This window comes from Anoplophora glabripennis, unplaced genomic scaffold (assembly GCF_000390285.2).
Source record: "Anoplophora glabripennis isolate ALB-LARVAE unplaced genomic scaffold, Agla_2.0 scaffold237, whole genome shotgun sequence".
NCBI classification, from domain to species: domain Eukaryota; kingdom Metazoa; phylum Arthropoda; class Insecta; order Coleoptera; family Cerambycidae; genus Anoplophora; species Anoplophora glabripennis.
Window position 1 is genome coordinate 171,180 of NW_019416676.1, and position 19,230 is coordinate 190,409.

Sequence of the window (19,230 nt, forward strand, 5' to 3'; positions counted from 1 at the left end):
ATAGTAGAAATTTTATTCAGGGTGTAGCCTGGTCAAAATAGACATTTCAAATAACGAAAATTCCGACAGAGCTAAATTTTGGTGGAGACCTTGGGTGCACCATTAGAAATAAAAAGTCAAAAGTCCCCATCGATTCCATGTTATTCGGGGTAAAAGGTCAAAATTTGAGGTTTTTTAAATTTTTTTCGATAACGAACGAATTTTTCATGAAAAAAGTAGCTCTGACAAAAATTATAGATCTTAAAATTATCTACAAAAATGGTCCTTATAATTTTTTTTTAAGAATCACCATTCCTGAGATATCGCGATAGTTGAAGGAGTCACGTTCTACATGATATGCACACATTTCCACACCACCTGTGAGGTAGTGTACTTTGACGAGTTTTTTTAACGTGGTTTTCCCGGTAGGCCCATTCCACGAACTGTTATGACGGAATTTTCAGGGACAATACTCTTTTAACTGTATGATGATTATTGATATTGATATTGATTATTGACTTTAACTGTAGTTCTGATTTCTTTTGATATTTTAATCTGATTCATACTCTTCAAAGTCGACTTCAACAGTCATGTTTTCTTCGATTTCTTCTTCTTCTTCTTCATATTCTTCTTGCTGGATGTTCATAAATTGTTCAAATGAAGATGAATCAGCTGTCTCTTTATCGAAATCACATGAATATTCGTCTGTTGTATTCAATTGGACATTTGAGCAAGACTGGCTTTGGCAATTAGTACACGCTGGAGAACACAGTAACCCTACTCTTCTACAGCCACATTTAACACTACAACCTTTTTTGCAATTGCAAAAAATAGTGTTTAGGAGTTTTTCCAAAGCAGGTGGAAGTAAAGTTTGAATCGGTTCCAAAGTATTATCTGTTAATTTCCAACCCCAGTCTTCTGGGTTCAGTCGATTGCCTAGCCATGTCTGAACTTGATAGTATACTCGATAAAGTGTTGATTAGCAGAAGTCGATGTTGGAAGAAGACAAGATAGTTGTACTTGTTTCATGTATTTTTTTTACAGAAGTTAAATATCTATATTTATCTAGACAATCATTTTTTTTGGAGCTCCTTAACAGCAAGGAGAAAGCGAATTCCTTTTGTGATTATTGTTTGAGGTGAAGAATCAATTTCTGCAATTAATCAAATCTTTTTTTCCAAATAATTTTAATACTTACGTTTTACCCCTTCTGAACATTGCTGATGTAGGATCGTAAGCCAGTTATCGCATGTAAGAATAAGATATGGTTTTGGCATTTTGGATAAGCAGATTTGAAGAATATATTTCTGTTCGCTGTTGAGCCTTTTCAGGTTTTAAAAAGTATATAATTTTATCAATTGGAGTACTTGCAGTGAGTATTAATAAGTCAACATCTTCACCAACTACAATAGTTGAATTTGTTGTATTAAATTGTTCTTTTGTTGTTTCAATTATAAGGACATCTGCGTCATTTTGACTAAGGGACTGAGTTTCTTTTGAGTGTATATTCTCAGAATAGTATAGTTTATACATATAAGAGACAGAAATAGGTATTTTTAGTTGAATTAAGTACCTAAACCATTACTAACAAACCGATTTTCCTCCGTCCAAAGAACGTGCCAGAAAAGGTTCTGACCAACAGTTTCTACATTTACTACAATTTGAGTTATAAAATTAGGTCTGTATCTTCATTTCGTCGCAAGGTAGCCTCCAAACATGTAAAATTTCTATGAACAGGAATAAGGCGCTCTGGATACATTTCTCGATATAATTCTACAGTTCTTGTTAATTTTTTTTTGTGACTCGCCGTAAATTAGCAACATAACTTTTTCTGAATGAGAAAACATTTTGTAAGCACAAAAGTTATACTTGTGACGTTCGCATTGAGTAATGACAAGTATTTTGTGACATTTGCGCACTTTAAACAACGAACATTCCATTATTTTCCAACGACTACTTGATCCTTCTGATTTTTAGGTGGTACCTGTTTTAGGCGAGCGGCTCACCCCTAAAAAAAGGCATGAACCGACTAAATTTTTAAAACAAAAACCTACAGCATGAACCTTTTTTATTTTATAAAGTGTATTTGTCCGATAATTTACATATATTTTTTATATTTTTCGGCGTGGTCTGCCAATTGTTATAAACAAAAAAGTTGTAAAAAAGATTACTCGCCGAATATGGCTTTGAAAATAGTTTTTTATTGTAAAATGGACCAAAATAAACACTTTTTGTTCTTTGACTAAAATTCGGAAAATGCTTCGTTTCCGAGATTTTTACAATTTAATGTGAAAAAAGTGATTGAAATCGACAAACTCTCGGAATTTTTTTCTCAAAAATTACTGAACAGATTTTAATTCCAGAATAGCATAATAATCGGCAGATTTCCTACTTTAAGATATATATTTTTTTGGTATGGGTCAATCATTTTATTGAAGGTCTAAAACGAGTAAAAAAAATCTTTTAAAGAAAATTATGATGACACTTCAAATTTAAATTTTCTTTTTACAATATCTTGGATTAGATTATATTTACAATAAACATTATTATGATATTTCTTAATCGATATATGTTAACAGTACAAATGTTCAAAAGATCATTTTGTTTGGTTTTGTAGCCGGAGTAAGCTTTTTGCAAATAATTAGTAAAATTTAAATATTCGAATTTTGGTTTTATAAATGGCTAAAATTGACTTGAAAGTTATACCAAAACTAAACTAAATAAGCTTTTTAAAACGTAAAATTAACCTAATAATAATAATTGACCTAGCGGTCTCGAAAAATAAAAAAGTTATTGGATAATTTATTGTATAGGATAATTATTTTACAAAAATATTAAGAGCAATAAAAGTATATTAATTTATTTTTTATTTAATTTCTAAATAATAAGTTTTTCGTTATTTCGACAAGTTCTTAAGTTGAAATAAGCGTTTCATTAATTCCGGATGGAACATTCTGGCGATTTCACATTAAATTGTAAATATCTCGGAAACGAAGCATTTTTTGAACTTTTGTCAAAGAACAAAATGTGTTTATTTTGGTCCATTTTACGGTGATAAAAGCCATTCAGCGGAGTAATTTTTGTTTATAACAATTGACTAACCACGCCGAAAAATATGTAATTTATCAGAAAAATATACTTTATGAAATAAAAAAAGTTACATGCTGTAGGTTTTTGTTTTAAAACTTTAGTCGGTTACCTTCATTTAGAAGCATCTTTTTAGGGATGAACCGCGCGCCTATTTCTTTTGAGACTCTTTAGGACGATATTGCTTATAACTTCTAAAGGGAAAGTAATATAGAAAAATTTCTCTAATAAAAGTTTAATAGAAAAAAGAGAGCTTCTTAACAGGAAACAAAATTGGGTATTTTTCTGGAAAAAATATAATTAATGATGTCAAATTCTATAGATAATACTTTCGATTGAAAATGGAGCCTACCAGATCTCATTTAACACCACGTACCCCAAATTGTATTTAAATTTTTTGTATCCTCACAGTAGGATCATACTATCGAGTTTGAGACGTACTGTACCAAGGGAGATACATGTCAACAGCCAACAGGAAAACAAGTCGCGTAAGGGCATAATTATCCTAGTGTCTACCGTGGTGCATGCAAAGTTTAATTTTTTACTTAGACATCTGATTTTATATTTAATAATTAAATGTAAATGAGAATGAAAACAGTTTTTCAATATACATACAGGGTGTAACTAAATAAGTGTAAAACATTTAAGGGGGTGATTCCTCATCGAAAAAAAGATAGGATCTTTCATATAAAGAAACTTCATTGGAGCATCCCCTGTTAAGATACAGCCCCTTAAAGGGGGTACATAAAATTTGTTTAACAATTTTTTTCACAAGCACTAAACAAGTTACAATATTGAAATTAACCTGACATTTTCTACTACCAAAAAGACACTTAGCCAGTAATTTATTTGGTTTACCCCATGGTTGTAAGGGGTGGAAAACGCAACCCCTAAAATTTATTTCCAACGTAATTTTTTGTCTTATTATTTTTTTACCATTTAAAAATTTATTTCCGATAGCCTGTTTCATTCTAAAAAAAAATGTCTCTTGAATTTTTTGCCCAAATTAAACCAGTTCGCAGCAAAAAATTATTTTACGAACAAGATACATATCGCCATAAAACGAAAATACGAAACTAATTTATCTAGTAGGCCGCTATTAGCGATACTGACAATTAAATTGGAATCAAGCTGTCAGTTTGTAAATTTTTGAAATTGAAGTAATACTAATTGTGTATTGTTCTGTTCTTAATTTGTTACTTTAATAATTCACTTGTTATTAAAATGGCATACACAAATGAGGAAATGGCTGATATGCATTACGTTTACGGTCTGTCGCAGGGGAATGGGTTAGAAGCTTCTACAAGATATGCTGAAATGTATCCTCAACGGCAGCATCCTTCACATAGAATATTTGTCTGACTTCATCAACGATTACGTGAATATGGTTCATTCAACAAAAGAACGCAGGATTGTGGTCGCCATCGAGAAGTAAGAACACCACAGCTTGAGGCAGCAGTACTTAATTTGATAGAAGAACAACCTACTACCAGTACTAGAAAGATTGCTTTCCAGCTAAATGTTGATCATATGACGGTATTTCGAATTTTAAAGGAACATCTCTTATACCCTTACCATCTGCAACGAGTACAGGCACTGTTACCGCGAGACTTTCCGAACCGTCTTGAATTTTGCAATTGGATGCTGGAAATGATTAGAAGAAATCGTGACTTTCTGAAGACGATCGAATTCACAGACGAATGTAGTTTTTCTCGGGACAAGATTATTAATTTTCATAATTACCACATATGGGCTGATGAAAACCATCACGCTATTGTCGAAACTAACCATCAAGAACAGTTTTCTCTTAAGGTGTGGGTCGGAGTTATTGGGGATTATTTAATTGGGCCTCATTTTCTACCTCCTCGATTAAATGGTGAGGCATACGTTCAATTTTTAAGAAAAGTGCATCCCCCCGTACTGCTGGAGGAAGTTCCTTTGGGCGTCAGAAGGGATATGGTTTTTATGCATGATGGGGCTCCCGCCCATTTTAGTCAAGTAGCACGTCAGCATTTAACTGAAACATATGCAAATCAGTGGATAGGTCGAGGAGGACCACAGAATTGGCCCGCTCGATCCCCGGATCTCAATCCTCTGGATTTGTCTACTTGGGGCCATTTGCAGCATTTGGTTTATCGTACTCCTGTTCGCGATGTAGAGGACTTAAGAAACCGCATTATCGATGCGTGCAGGGTAATTAGAGAGACTCCAGGAATATTTGAGCGAATACGTGGCTCAATGCGCCGACGTCTAGACGCATGCGTAATGTCTGAAGGTAGACATATTGAACATTTACTATGATTTCTACATGTTGTATGTTTTGTTATTATTAAATTAGTTTTGATTATTCCCCTTTAATCATTTAATGCAGGTAGTAACTACAAAATAACAGTAAATCCAGTCCGCATTTATGACGATGTATCTCTGTAGTTGTTCGTAAAATAATTTTTTACTGCGAACTGGTTTAATTTGGGCAAAAAATTCAAGAGACATTTTTTTTTAGAATGAAACAGGCTATCGGAAATAATTTTTTAAATGGTAAAAAAATAATAAGACAAAAAATTACGTTGGAAATAAATTTTAGGGGTTGCGTTTTCCACCCCTTACTACCATGGGGTAAACCAAATAAATTACTGGCTAAGTGTCTTTTTGGTAGTAGAAAATGTCAGGTTAATTTCAATATTGTAACTTGTTTAGTGCTTGTGAAAAAAATTGTTAAACAAATTTTATGTACCACCTTTAAGGGGCTGTATCTTAACAAGGGATGCTCCAATGAAGTTTCTTTATATGAAAGATCCTATCTTTTTTTCGATGAGGAATCACCCCCTTAAATGTTTTACACTTATTTAGTTACACCCTGTATAATAAGGGAGACTAGAGAAGGAGCACGAACTCCAACATACTTTTTCTTTTTCCCATCTATTAATTAATATTTTTATCGTCTTACCATTTGATTTTTTCACCTGTAATTAGATTGTAAGGGTATGCATCATTTCCCATAAGAAACTATGTTAAATATTCAAATTTTTGGCATTAAAAACAAAAACAAATCGAAAAATAATTCGAGAATAATTCACATTTCGCATTGCAAAAATAATATATCTCAATAATACAAGATTGGTTGCATTTTTTCTTTCAAATTGATTTTGTAAAGAAAATATACATATAACGTAGCACCACCTGTTAGACTTGTCAGATTTCTACTATTTCCAAAAAACTCAACAACGGTATTCAAGCGTGCTTTATTACAATTTCATTATAATTAAAAATACTGTATGTGTAAAATATTAGGAAAATTGTAAAACTAGGAATTCGTCATCATTTAACGACGGGGTGGTGGAGGGCCTCCGTGATGACCTAAAAAAAAATATGTGCATTAACGAAATTGGTAAAAGTTATACAGGTTACAGTTCCTTTTAACAAAAAAGAAAATTATTGTATTTTTTAGGTTATATCAGATTTGTATATGTTGAAGTCAGAAACAATTTTATTAAAAGAAAAGCGGAAAATGCAAGTAAATTTTACAGAAAGAAGAAGAATATTGGACAACTGGGGTAGTTACCGACAATAACTTACCCCAAACCACCAAGTATTAAGAGATGCTGCATTCTTGCGTTAGTTTTTCATATTATTGTGCAACACCTACAGCCTGTGTAAAAACGAATGATTTAAAAAAAACATAAACTCGGCAAAAAAATTAAGAGAGGTGTAAACTTTCCAATCTTTTGTGATTATTGAAAGGGTGTAACTTCGTGAATAATGATCATATCGAGAAAAAAAGAAAAACATCTTGAACTTGAAGATTTTAGTTTTGAAATATTGGGATACAATTTTTTTTTTCGGCATCACGGCGCAATCAAAAGAAATAATGCAAGCAAAAATTTTACAATTTTTTTTAAACTGCCCATGGGCGCAGAAAAATTTTTCTGGCTTAATCAACACCAGGGTCATTCAGCCTGATTCCTCAGCTTCAATTTGATTTTTTATAATTTTCGGTACGTCTTTTTCTCATTGAAATATCGACTATTGAGTGAAAAGTCACCTTTTTTTTTGATCATAGAATCTCACGAACTAATGATCGTACAGTGAACGGAGTGTGGGATTTGGAAACTTGAATCAATCTTCTTCAATGGCCTTTTGCTATGTTTGAGAAAAAAAAGTTTTTATATTCAGCATTAATTTGAAAATGTGCAAAAAATGACTTTATCGGCTATTTTGGAAAATTAACTACCACTTTGCAAATATTGCGAAAAGTACCAATGTTTGTGGGTTTTGTTTTATTTTGAAATCGATCGGTAGAACCGTTTTCCTTTCCCGAATCTTCAAAGTTCTATAAAAAATTAAAGAAGCAGGTTTGCTGCTCCTTAAACATCAATTAATGATGATTAACATGAAAAAAACTTTTTTTCATTATTTTTCTCACAATTTCACGTTAAATACTCCTCAAATATCGAACAAAAAATCTAAATTAAAAAAAAAATCACTTCAAAATAAAATATACAGGGTACGTCGAAGTACGATATCTCTTTTATTATAGAATACATCAAAAAAGTTATTTACAAAATTTGTAGCCAACTTAAAACTGCACATTTAAAAATTATATTCGTATCTACAGGGTGTTACGTATTACCAGAGTGAACCAAACATACTATTTTTTAAATGGGACACCCTATATATTATTTCAAATTTAGATTAAGCTCATCTCTCTCATGCTTCCAATATAGGGTTTAATTATGTTATATAGGGCATTTACAAAATTATGGTCAATTGTATGCGAGAATCATGTCAGTGTCTTGTATACCCTAAACAGAACAACTTACCAATAATTTTTTGAAGGCATAACTTTTTGATATTGGTACAGTTTTATGAGAAAGTGCTATTTCTTTATTATTGCAACAGTTGAATACAGGGTGTTCCTAAATAAGTGTCACAACGGAAAACTGTAAATTCCTCTTGAAAAAAGAAACATTCTTTTCCTTTTCCATTTTTCTCTTTCGTTTTCGAGATACACGGTGTCAAAACTTTTTTTCAGATTTTTGCCAATATCTTAGGAACCATTTGAACTACAGGACTGAGCTTTTGTACACACATTACCACTATTAATAACTACTTGTTGCAAATGTTGTTAAATTTAGTTAAAATTGTTCATTATTACAATCTATCTTTTGAATTACAAAAGTTTCGAAACGTTAGCAAAATGTTTGTTTTTGTTCATAAAATGCCTTTTTTCTTGAAAACGGTTGACTTTAGAGCAATGAACCAAGAGAACTCTTTTTGTGTAAAATTCGTTGGCGCTTCAGAATTTGCTGTCAAATGTCAATTTTTCCAGTGGCGTAAAAGTTAGGGGGGGGGGGAAACCCTTGCAACACCTTAAAATCTCCACCACTGACACGTCCAATGAATTCGAGAAAGGTGTGAAAAACTAGCTATTAATAGTAGTAATGTGTGTACAAAAACTCAGTCCTATAGTTCAAACGATTCCTAAGATATTGGCAAAAAAATTAAAAAAAATGAAAGCTTTGACACCGTGTATCTCGAAAACGAAAGCCCGGAGAGAAAAATGAAACAGGAAAATAATGTTTCTTTTTTCAAAAGGAATTTACAGTGTTCCGTTGCGACACTTATTTAGGAACACCCTGTATATGGCGAGCCAAAACTCGAGCACATGATTTCCTCAATTTTTTTAAATGAATCACCCTGTATTTTATTTTAAAAACTGAAAAAATATACTTTATGTTATTTCATTTTTATAAAGCATTCCCTTTAGCTAAAATCATTAATTTCTGAGATATTTACCATTTAATAACAAATAAAGAGTTTTAAAAAAAATCCTATTATAACAAGTTGGCGGTGTAACAAATTGTTATAAAACATTAGAAAATATCCGAATTTTTGTTATTAAATGATTTTAACTATAGGGAATGCTTTATGAAAGTGAAAGAACATGAAGTGCATTTTCAGTTTTTAAAATAAAATAAAGGGTGATTCATTTAAAATGATTGAGAAAATGTGCAGTTTTAAGTTGGCTAAAATTTTTGTAAATAACTTATTTTGATATCTTCCATAATAACGGAGATATCGAACTTCGACGTACTAATGGCGCACCCTGTATTTAAACCGAGTTTATTTTTCATAATTTTTCATTTATATTGCTTTTATGGGTCATCAATTAAGCTACCTTAAGACACCTTATCTTAATTAAATAGGACACACGTGTCAAATATGCAATGATAAAAATGACTTTTCATCTATAATATTAATTATATGTTATAGTATAGATCATGCCTACTTTTTTCTGGAAGTATATTTAAAAATTCTCTGTAATTTTAAATTAATAAACGTTTCACTTTTCCTGACACCTTCCTTACGTCTTTTTTATTTGAAATTTTAACACGAAATTAAATACGTCATTGTTCCGATACAACTAAATTTGAATTTAGTCATATAGTCCAGACGGTATCTGTTTCAAAAAGTCCATCCACGGAGGTTCTTGGTTTTTGGGCTTTCAAATATCACTAGAAATGAAAATTTTTCTTTGCGCATAAAAAAAGGTGTGTTTAACTTTTGGCGGCACAATATGTTAAAAAAATTCGAAAAATGTGGTATTTTTCATCCTATTTAATTATGTATCTTTTCAAGAGTTGATTTTAGGCGAAAATGGAAGAGGACAAAAATGTTTGTAATTAATTTTTGTTTACAAAATATGACTAGTTACAAATCGAACGAATCATGATTATTATTGTAAAAATCGAAAAAATCGCCAAAAGTGGGGTTAAAAAACATTACTTTTTAGGGATTTTTTTGGGGTCTTTAAATTGGGTATAGGACTTTCATACTTGGCTCAAGAAAACTTCATGTTATGTAGAATCATCACACCAAATTTCATCAAAATCGGTTCTATAGATTTTGCATAATAATTTTGCAATACAGATTTTGAAAAAAAATCGCAAATTTTCAAAAGTTTGCACAACAAAAACCAAGGCCCTTAGATACTTGAAAATTTAATCACATATAGAAGGGCTTTCAAACTTTCAAACGCTTTTTGAAAAATTCGAATCCCTCAATTAGGAGAGCTCTGGTGCTTGTTAAAATATTTGTCGGAACTTTTGTATTTATAAACAATTAGAATAACTTTGTGAATTCAATCAAATCAAATCTTTAATTTTTTTAAAATAGGTTTTAAAAGTTATTGAAAGACGCTTCTTTAACCAAAACAGACTCCGCCTAATCTAATAGTCGTATGGTTCTAAAATAAAAAGAGTTAGGAACATTGTCTGTGGGGTTAGATATTTTTCTGATAATGAAGAACATTATTTACTTCATTTGGTTATATTGCAGGTAATTATTACGTAAGTACTAAAATATTTCAATTGAAAATAACCGAGATATGTTCAAGAAAGCTAAAATATTATGCACAACATACACAGGGCGTTTTTAAAGCAGTTGCAAGGTTAATTTTTTGTTGATTTTAATCCGGAACTACAACGTATATAAAAAAATATATATTTTCACTACAAGATTTTCAAAATTAATACTGTACAAAAAACAAACAAATATATACCTGGGCCTGGTGGTGGTCGGCCGCCGTGAGGACCAGGAGGTCTTCCGGGAGGGCCAGGTCTACATCCGGGAGGTCCACGTGGACCTGATGGACCTCCACGTGGTGGAGGCGGTGGTACCATATTTGCGATTATCAAAAAGTTGGGATACTGTCTAATTACGAATTTCCTGATATCCCTATTTATAAGCTGCGATGGGTATAAATAGATAAGATAACATTTATTGATTCCCGGTATAAAATTTCTTTCTATCTACGTGACAGAATGGCAGAAATTTTGGAAGATTGATTTACTACAGCGAAAACTAATATATAAAATATAATACTGGGAAAGGATATAGTAGAAATTGTATTAAGAGTGTCTTAAACTGAGCAAAGGGGGGGGGGGAGTGGATAAAAATGATGCTCCAACTTGTTTGTTTCTATCAAATATTTTAAGTTGATTTGTAGCAGAATCACAGCGTATGTAAATCAGCAGTTTGACTTGCAACTGTATTTTATACAGGGTGTTTGGAAAAGTTGGACAAAATTTAAGGAGGTGAAAGTAGAGCCAAAAGTAGTAAAAAAAGTTCCTATAAACATTGGTCCTCCGGAGCACCGTTACTGAGATATGGCCTTCCAAAGGGGTCTCATCATTTGCATATTTTTTAAAATAACTTTCTTTCTGATTAAGATAATGAAGTGAAAATTGCAGGTAACAATCATACTATAAGGGCCTTTAGCTATCATAAGTTTCATCAAAATCGGTTATAAATAAGGATGGTTTTCTAACTACGCTTAACAGAAATTTTTCGATTTTTTTTTATTCCTTTGAATTATCAAGCAAATGATATTATTTTTTAATGAATTAGACTTTTTTGAAGAAAAAATGTCCCTGCTTTTCTTTTCGAATTCTGCGTAGTTGTCAGAAATAATTGTTTTTTAAATAATGTGTGGCTCAGAACAGTAACTTTTTTTTAACATTTTCACATGGTAGGCATCTTTCATGGTGACAGTTTCGTTGTAATGATACCAATGACTGTCACTTTCACGTGCTATCATTTAAATTCTTATGTACCTAAACCCATGCAAATAAGTGAGTCGATAAAAATCCTGAAAATAATAACAAAAACAATAACAAACAGATGTTGATATTATGTAACGAATTGTAAAATTGTCTAAAGGAACATAATACAAGACATTTCTCATCTCGTGAGTCAAAAACTTTTATTAGCTAACTTTTCTATTTAAACAAATAAGTGAGGAAAACAGTTTTTTCACTTTGCAGGGAAAACCATCAATTTTAGCGAAAAGTGCCTCTCAGACAGTTTATAGGGAGTAAAATTATCTACAAAATGAGACTTGTTAAATTAAAATCGGTTAATAAACAAAAAAGTTATTGCAAAAAACAAAAAAAGTGCCAATTTTTTAATTTGTTTATAACTATCGCATTTATTGTTAAAATTTTATAAAACCTATGACAAGTTGAGGGTTTTGTCATACTTCAAAAGTGTGCCAAAAGTAGGGTGCAATAGTTTTCGCACAATTCTATTTGCTCCAAAAGTTATGAACTTTAAGCCTTTGTACAGGCGTTAATTTTCAACCAAACATGACTCTGAAAGCGTCATTGTAATCTTAAAGACGTAATTAAGCGACCTATTAAAAAATATCACCGTTTTTTTGACATTAACATTCTCAAATTGTGCATTAAAAAACCGTGAGTTTTTCGCTTATAAACAATTTGAATAACATTGTTGCTATTTATGCTATCTCACCGAAAATAGATGCAATGGATAGCTGGTAAAAAAATACAGTTTTAAAATAAAAAAAGTACCCTCTACGACCAACTGGAGCCAAGATAAGAACTTTTTTTTTTAAATCGTAGCGAAATTGTTTATAAATATTTAAATAAAGTTTACGACGTAAACTACGATTTCCCGTGTTCAAATTGATGCGCGCTGTAAATTTTGCAATATCTCGGCTTCTATTCATCGTAGAAACTTATTTTTTTTAAAACTGGGGTAGCTGGACGAAAAAATAACAATGGGCATATTTACGAATTCGTAGAATAGCCCTGAACCCCAGAAAAAATGCATCTTTTATAGTTAATTTCTTTTAATTTACAAAAATGTCACAAAAATTATTGTTGAACGAAATATTAATTAAAATTTCTATTTCGGAATTATTTTACTATTATTAAATAAATAAATGAAGCTATCGTTCATTTAAAAAGTTATTCTTTTTACAAATTAAGGCAAAGTAAACTTGGTCTTCCCCCACCTTTTCTGTCTAGAAATAGAACAAAATGTCAATAACAAAAGTTAAGCGCAATGAATCCGGCTATCCATATTTGTACTATTTAATATACCTGAATAAGAGACATTTCTGAGAAAAATTCAACTCTATGTTTTGGTATGTACATTGCGCCCCCTAGCGGCCGAGCTACGAACTTGAAAACTATTTCGAGCGATTTGTCTTGGTTGATTTATTAGTAAAAAATTTTTTCCCGAACTTCTAGGGCATATACTTTCTCTAATATTGCACCTTGCCGACCTTAGTGGGCCACCCTGTATATTTTTATTTTTTCATATTAGTTTCCCCACGTTATTTACTAAATTAAAGAAGTAGAGATAATTTTCTATTAAATAATTATTATTGTCACTCTTAATAACTGAAAAAAATACCTATCTGAGCGGTACAAAATCCGCATGCAGTTAGATTGAGACGATTTCAGCAACGTTTCAGTATCAACGTTTGGGGTAGCATTTTCAACAATAATTTACTGCCTGTGCATGTTTTAAAAGATCTTTTAAATGCAGATCTGATCTGTATAGAAATTTCTTGGAAAACAATGTACGACAAAGGTGTTTTATAAATTAATTATCTTAATATTAAAAAATTTAATAGGCCCCAAATCTAATTGAATAAATAAAATAACAAAGTCGTAAAATACTTTAAATAGAGACAATATGCAACGAAACATTGTATTTAAATATTGAGAAATATTTATATAATTGTTTAGAAAATATTTATTTTATTCAAATCTGAACCATATGTTAATATTCTCAGAATGTTGATTCTGTGATCTCAACGATGCAATAAAAACATTTCTAAAACGTTAAAAAATGTTTAGAAAACGTATTATAATTTGAGTAATATCCTTTTGATTCGTGTTCGAAGAAAAATAAAAAAAATAGGTACAATTAGAAGGTATCTGCCGTTTTCAACATTTCTTGCAACAACACTGGCATTTATCTGAGAGAAATTCTTCTAGTAACAAACAGATTATCATACAGTTGAAAGTGCCATATTTCTGTTTGTAAATACTAACCTCGTTTGTGATCTTTTTTAATGCCTTACGTATTTATAACAGCGTGTTAGTGTCTCCAAATTGGGCCGGGCCCTAGAAAAAAAACCCAATCTAGCACTATCGCCATCTAATCGCAACAACTGGCTATTATTCTGAGCAAATGCATTGACTGAAACATTATTGAAATATTTCAATTAACACAAATATGCAAACATTTACACCAGATCCCTATGCGATTATTCTTGAATCAAGTAGGCTATAATGTCCATTCTTAATAGTAGATTACTTCAAAGTAAGTTTGTAAAGAAAGTAAGTAGCGTAGATTCCTATTATTTAAAAAAGCAACAATGGTATTCTAACATGCTTTATTTTCAATTCATTATAATAAAAAATAGTATCTGTGTAACACAAAATATTACGAGAATTCTAAAAGTAGGAATATGTCTTCATTTAATGATGAGGTGGAGGACCGTCATGACCTAAAAAAAAGAATATGTGCATGAACAAAAATGGTAATAGTTATACAGACTACAGTTCCATTAAACAAAAAAAATATGTGTATGTTTGATGGTTTAGGTTAATATCAACTTTCTACAGGGTAATAAAAATTGAACCTTGTATTTTTTGGTGAATTTTAAAGGGAGTCTTTCGTATAAAGTTTTTATCTAGGACGCTTCGTCAAGAAGATACAGGGTGTTAAACTTCAAAAAATATTTTAAATTTCATTTTTGGTCATCATTTGTGAATCACCCTATATATGCATACTGAAGTCAGAAATAATTTTATTACGTAAATAAATTTACAGAAAGAAGAAAAATATTGGGGAACTGGGGTAGTTATCGGCAATAACTTACCCCAAACCACCAAGTATTAGAGATGCTGCATCTTGCATTAGTTTTCACACTATTGTGCAACAACAGCAACTGTCGCCTGTGCAAAAAGTTTAACTATTCAGTAAAATTGTATTAAAAATTAATTATTTAAAGAAAATATATTGAAACCGACTATCTTTTTCATAATTTTTCGTTTATCTTGCTTTTATGACTTACAAATTTAGCAGCTTTAAGATACCTTATCTTAAGGAATTAGAAACAAGAATGTCAAATATGCAATCGTAAAAATGATTTTTCATCTAAAAATTAAATAGCTAACAGAGGTTTGATGCCTATTTTTTTTCTGCGAGATTTAAAAACCCCCTGTAATTTTAAACTAATAACTGTTTCATTTTTCCTTAAGTCTTTCTTATTTGATATTTTAACACGAAATAATTAAAAACAAAGCCACTGTTCTGATATAACTAAATTTGATTTTAACCATAGGCGTATGGTTCTAAAATAAAAAGAGTTAGGAATCTCGTCTTTGGGATTTGATATCTTTTGCGTACTTAGATTTTTGGTATTGAAGAACATTGTATATTTCATTTGATAAGATTTTTTAGAAAAACTGTTTAAAATGTTTTAAATTAGTCCGATCATTTTACAATAAAGTAAAAATGCGAGAATATGTTTCTTAAAAAGAAACTTCGATTCACTTTAATCTAGTCCCATTCAACACTTTTGACTGTCGTATCAAAATTAAGATTTGTGTTTTTTATACATGATTTTGTTCGATAAATATTTATTAATTAATTCACAAGGAAACTACATTGCATCTATTGTAGACAATTTGAGCCAATTTGATTTGTTGCTTTTTAATAGATACTGCGTACGCCTATGTCCCGCGGCTCAGTTCTGACTGCGCTAATTAATAGAGGGTTTTTGTTGTTTTTTAGAGCAACAAAAAATATCAGTTTCTTTTTAATATTTGTAATTAGACACACCAGTTTTATTTACTAGATATTGTTGATGTAATTCAACGATAGTTGGAGCAGGTAGTTCTTAGAGTAGTAGTTTCCTGCAACATCGACAGTTAAGAATCCTATCTGTGGGGCAGTATTTTTACTTGAACAACTTTACAATAAAATAAAAAAAGTTTACTAGAGAATTTGATGGGTTAATGTAAAACAAAAACTCGTAACTTTTTAAAAAAGTCCAGCCCATTTTAAATTTTAAAAACAGACGCTTGTAACGAAAATCAAATGTATCAATTTAAACCACCCCATACACAGAGTGTTTCTGAAGCAGTTGCAAAGCTTATTTTTTAATTTTTACCTGGAGATACGCTGTATATCAAAAACCTGTATATTTTCACTACATAATTTTCAAAATTAACATTGTNCGCTATAACTGCCGCCTATTAGCAAGTAGAAGAGTTACCACGCTAAATTTTATAGCTTGAAGCCGGCTAAGGAGACCCTGCTTCCATTTCGGGTTGCCAATTTCCAGCATTTAAGTAGCAGTCTGTAGCAGTACGCTATATTGTCTGTGATAAAACTTTTACGAAACAAGAGCAAAATGAATCTACTTGGGAGACATATTAAGAAAAAAATCTGTTTTATATTCTTTTATTTATAAAACAATAACAATATATTTTATTGTGCCTTAAACATATTTTGTGCAATAACATTTATACATTGATACGTTTCAGTCCGAACCAAAAACCGCCTTCAGCGGTCAAGTTAAACTGCTTTCTGGATATCTGAACTGGAATTCTACTTTTCTCCACAGGTATCAGTTCAAAATGTTTCAAAATTTGAAAGATCACAGTTTTGATCTCCAGTAGAGCAAACCTAGAACCAATGCAGTTACGGGGACCCAAACCAAACGGGAAGTAGGAGTAGGGCTTGATTTCGCTTTTGTTTTCATCGTTGAATCTTTCGGGGTCGAAACGTTCTGGATTTGGAAAATATTTCGGGTCGTGGTGTATACCATACACAGGTAAAGAAATCATAACGTCTTTCTCTACACGCAGAGGTGTCTCATCAGGCAAGATTGGCTCTATGGTGTAGGGTTTTGTGCACACTCTGTCTATACCTAGGAGTATAGGCCACTTCCGTAGGGTTTCTGTAACGTTGAATAAAGAGAATATTTTACAATATTGTTTTAAATTTATAAATAGACACAATTTGCATGGAATAGAATTTTAAGATAATGGGAATTGTGGTCACGAAATTCAAAAGGGTGTAAATTTAAAATATCAAAATACATTATCTCCTACCAGATGTAAGGTCCGTGAGTGAATTGTACGTGACGTAAAACCCAGGGTCTGATTCAGGACACTGAGCTTGTTCATATTTCAATATACAAAATAAAAGAGACAATAAATATTTCACAGGATATACAGTGTGGACCATTTTGGTAATGCATGTATTGGTGTCTTAGAAACCATAAGAGATAGGAAAATGGTTAGATGGGGAACGTTTTAGACAGTTCTGTTAATGGCGCTTGCAAACCGGTCCTAGCTCTTCACGTTTTTTGAAAAAAAGTAAATGTGGCGTTTTTGAAAATCGTCAGTAACTTGTTTATTTAGAGGCATTTTTCAAATCTGAACACACTCTTTTACAGCCAGTTTTTTCGAGGAATTTCACTGTATATTTAGATTTTCATTGCGACGTTTCAGTTATGAGAAACCATTATCAATTTCTTCTTTTCTTTTGGACGCCATATTCAATTTTAATCTGAGCATACATAAAAAATTTCAAATGAGATTATTTATATATCTTTACACTGTAGCAAATAATTCAATCTAACATTATTTTTATTAATTCAGGTAAATTACGTTTCTGGAATATTTGATAAGTTAGATACATGTTAGTAAACTAGGTATACATTTGGTACTAGTTACAGGCTATGCTTTAGCCTTAACCAGGAACCTTTGATCTGTCCTTGTTATTCTCGGGCTAAGCTCTGTTGGGCGGGCCCTCTATCAGATATTGATTGATACTGATTTCGGTTCTTGTTGTTCTCAATGGCAATTAATTATTAATACTTTGTAGGTTATATCTGCCTCACACTTATTTTTTATATTTTAGTCATATTTGTTAGTGCATACCACTTTTTATGTAGTGACTATTAGACTTTGTAATATAGCATGGAATGTAGGTAATTGAAAATTCCAAACGTCTTTTAAAATTCTTAATTTTTATAAATAGATACGATTCAGCGATATTTTAATCTTGATTTTTTTTATTATCGATAAACAACATTCGGTTTCTTTACTTCCATGCCGTTGTTGTGAACAAAATTAACCTTCTACAAATACGTATATTTTTCATGCCGTCATTTATAAACAAAGTCCGAACCTGGAATGTACGATTTAGTCACGGACCTTACAACAAATCATATTCTTTATGTTTACATTATTTTATCTGCTCTTTTCTTTGATAAAGAAAATAAATTACTAAACTACTAAATGGAATTGCCCTGTGTTTAAGAATGCCAAGAATGTTAAGAAAAGAATAAAACACATTCCTACAAACCTGAGACGACCATGTCCATGTACTTCATCTTGAGAAGACCTTCATACGTGAGTTTACCTTCACATTCTTCTAGAGTAGACCTAACCTCATCTCTTAACATGTCCTGGATATCTGGATTGGCCGCTAATTCATATGCCAAGAAAGACATGATGTTTGAGACGGAATCAAACCCGGCGAAAAAGAAGATCATAGCTTGCGCTGCGATGTCCGTATCTGTTATGTCTCTGGGCAATTTCGCAGATTTTACTGAAATATGTGTATACTTAATTTCCTTTCTTAATTGCCTTTTTAAATGCCTACTAACCAGAGTTGCTTTCTTGGGCGGTGGAAAATCCTGTATCGATGTCTGCGTTTTCCTTCACGCTGTATTTTTGAACTCCTCTTCTTGCTTCCAACAGTAGATTCAACATGTCTGGTCGTGTGATGTTTTTCTCTTCCCTAACTTTTATCGTATCCTTTACAATAGTCTTGAAGAAAATACCCACTTCCTTGGGGAACGGCTGTATATTCAGTAACTAAAATTATTGAAATACCTCAAGTTTAAATTATATGTATTACGATACAGATTTTTAGTCTAGTGATACGAAAACGATCTTTCTGCTTATAACCATCAGANGAAAATCAAATGTATCAATTTAAACCACCACATACACAGAGTGTTTCTGAAGCAGTTGCAAAGCTTATTTTTTAATTTTTACCTGGAGATACGCTGTATATCAAAAACCTGTATATTTTCACTACATAATTTTCAAAATTAATATTGTCGAAATAATTGTACGAAAAACGAATAAATTTATACCTGGGCCTTTTGGTGGTGGGCCTCCTTGAGGGCCAGGTGGACCTCCTTGGGGTTCATGTGGACCTGGTGGACCTCCATGATGGGGAGGTTGATCATGTGGTGGAGGCGGTGGTACCATATTTGCGATTATCAAAAGGTTTGGATACTGTCTAACTATGGAT

At 31.6% G+C, this 19,230-nt stretch overlaps 1 protein-coding gene and 2 long non-coding RNA genes across 3 annotated transcripts; all 3 read right to left on the reverse strand.

The window, feature by feature from the left end:
- Positions 1 to 6,289: 6,289 nt before the first annotated feature.
- On the reverse strand, positions 6,290 to 10,789 carry LOC108904005. The gene is made up of 2 exons (XR_001964223.1): positions 10,628 to 10,789; positions 6,290 to 6,423 (listed from the first exon to the last, which is right to left on the reverse strand). It is a non-coding gene; the product is annotated as an uncharacterized LOC108904005 (long non-coding RNA).
- A 3,472-nt stretch (positions 10,790 to 14,261) lies between these two features.
- LOC111691825 lies at positions 14,262 to 19,230 on the reverse strand. Its single transcript, XR_002763062.1, has 2 exons — positions 19,070 to 19,230; positions 14,262 to 14,392 (listed from the first exon to the last, which is right to left on the reverse strand). It is a non-coding gene; the product is annotated as an uncharacterized LOC111691825 (long non-coding RNA).
- Positions 16,341 to 18,787, reverse strand: LOC111691824 (cytochrome P450 9e2-like). The gene is made up of 3 exons (XM_023455205.1): positions 18,575 to 18,787; positions 18,271 to 18,516; positions 16,341 to 16,855 (listed from the first exon to the last, which is right to left on the reverse strand). The coding sequence occupies exons 1-3, from the start codon at positions 18,678 to 18,680 to the stop codon at positions 16,419 to 16,421; spliced, it is 789 nt and encodes a 262-aa protein (XP_023310973.1). The 5' UTR covers positions 18,681 to 18,787; the 3' UTR covers positions 16,341 to 16,418.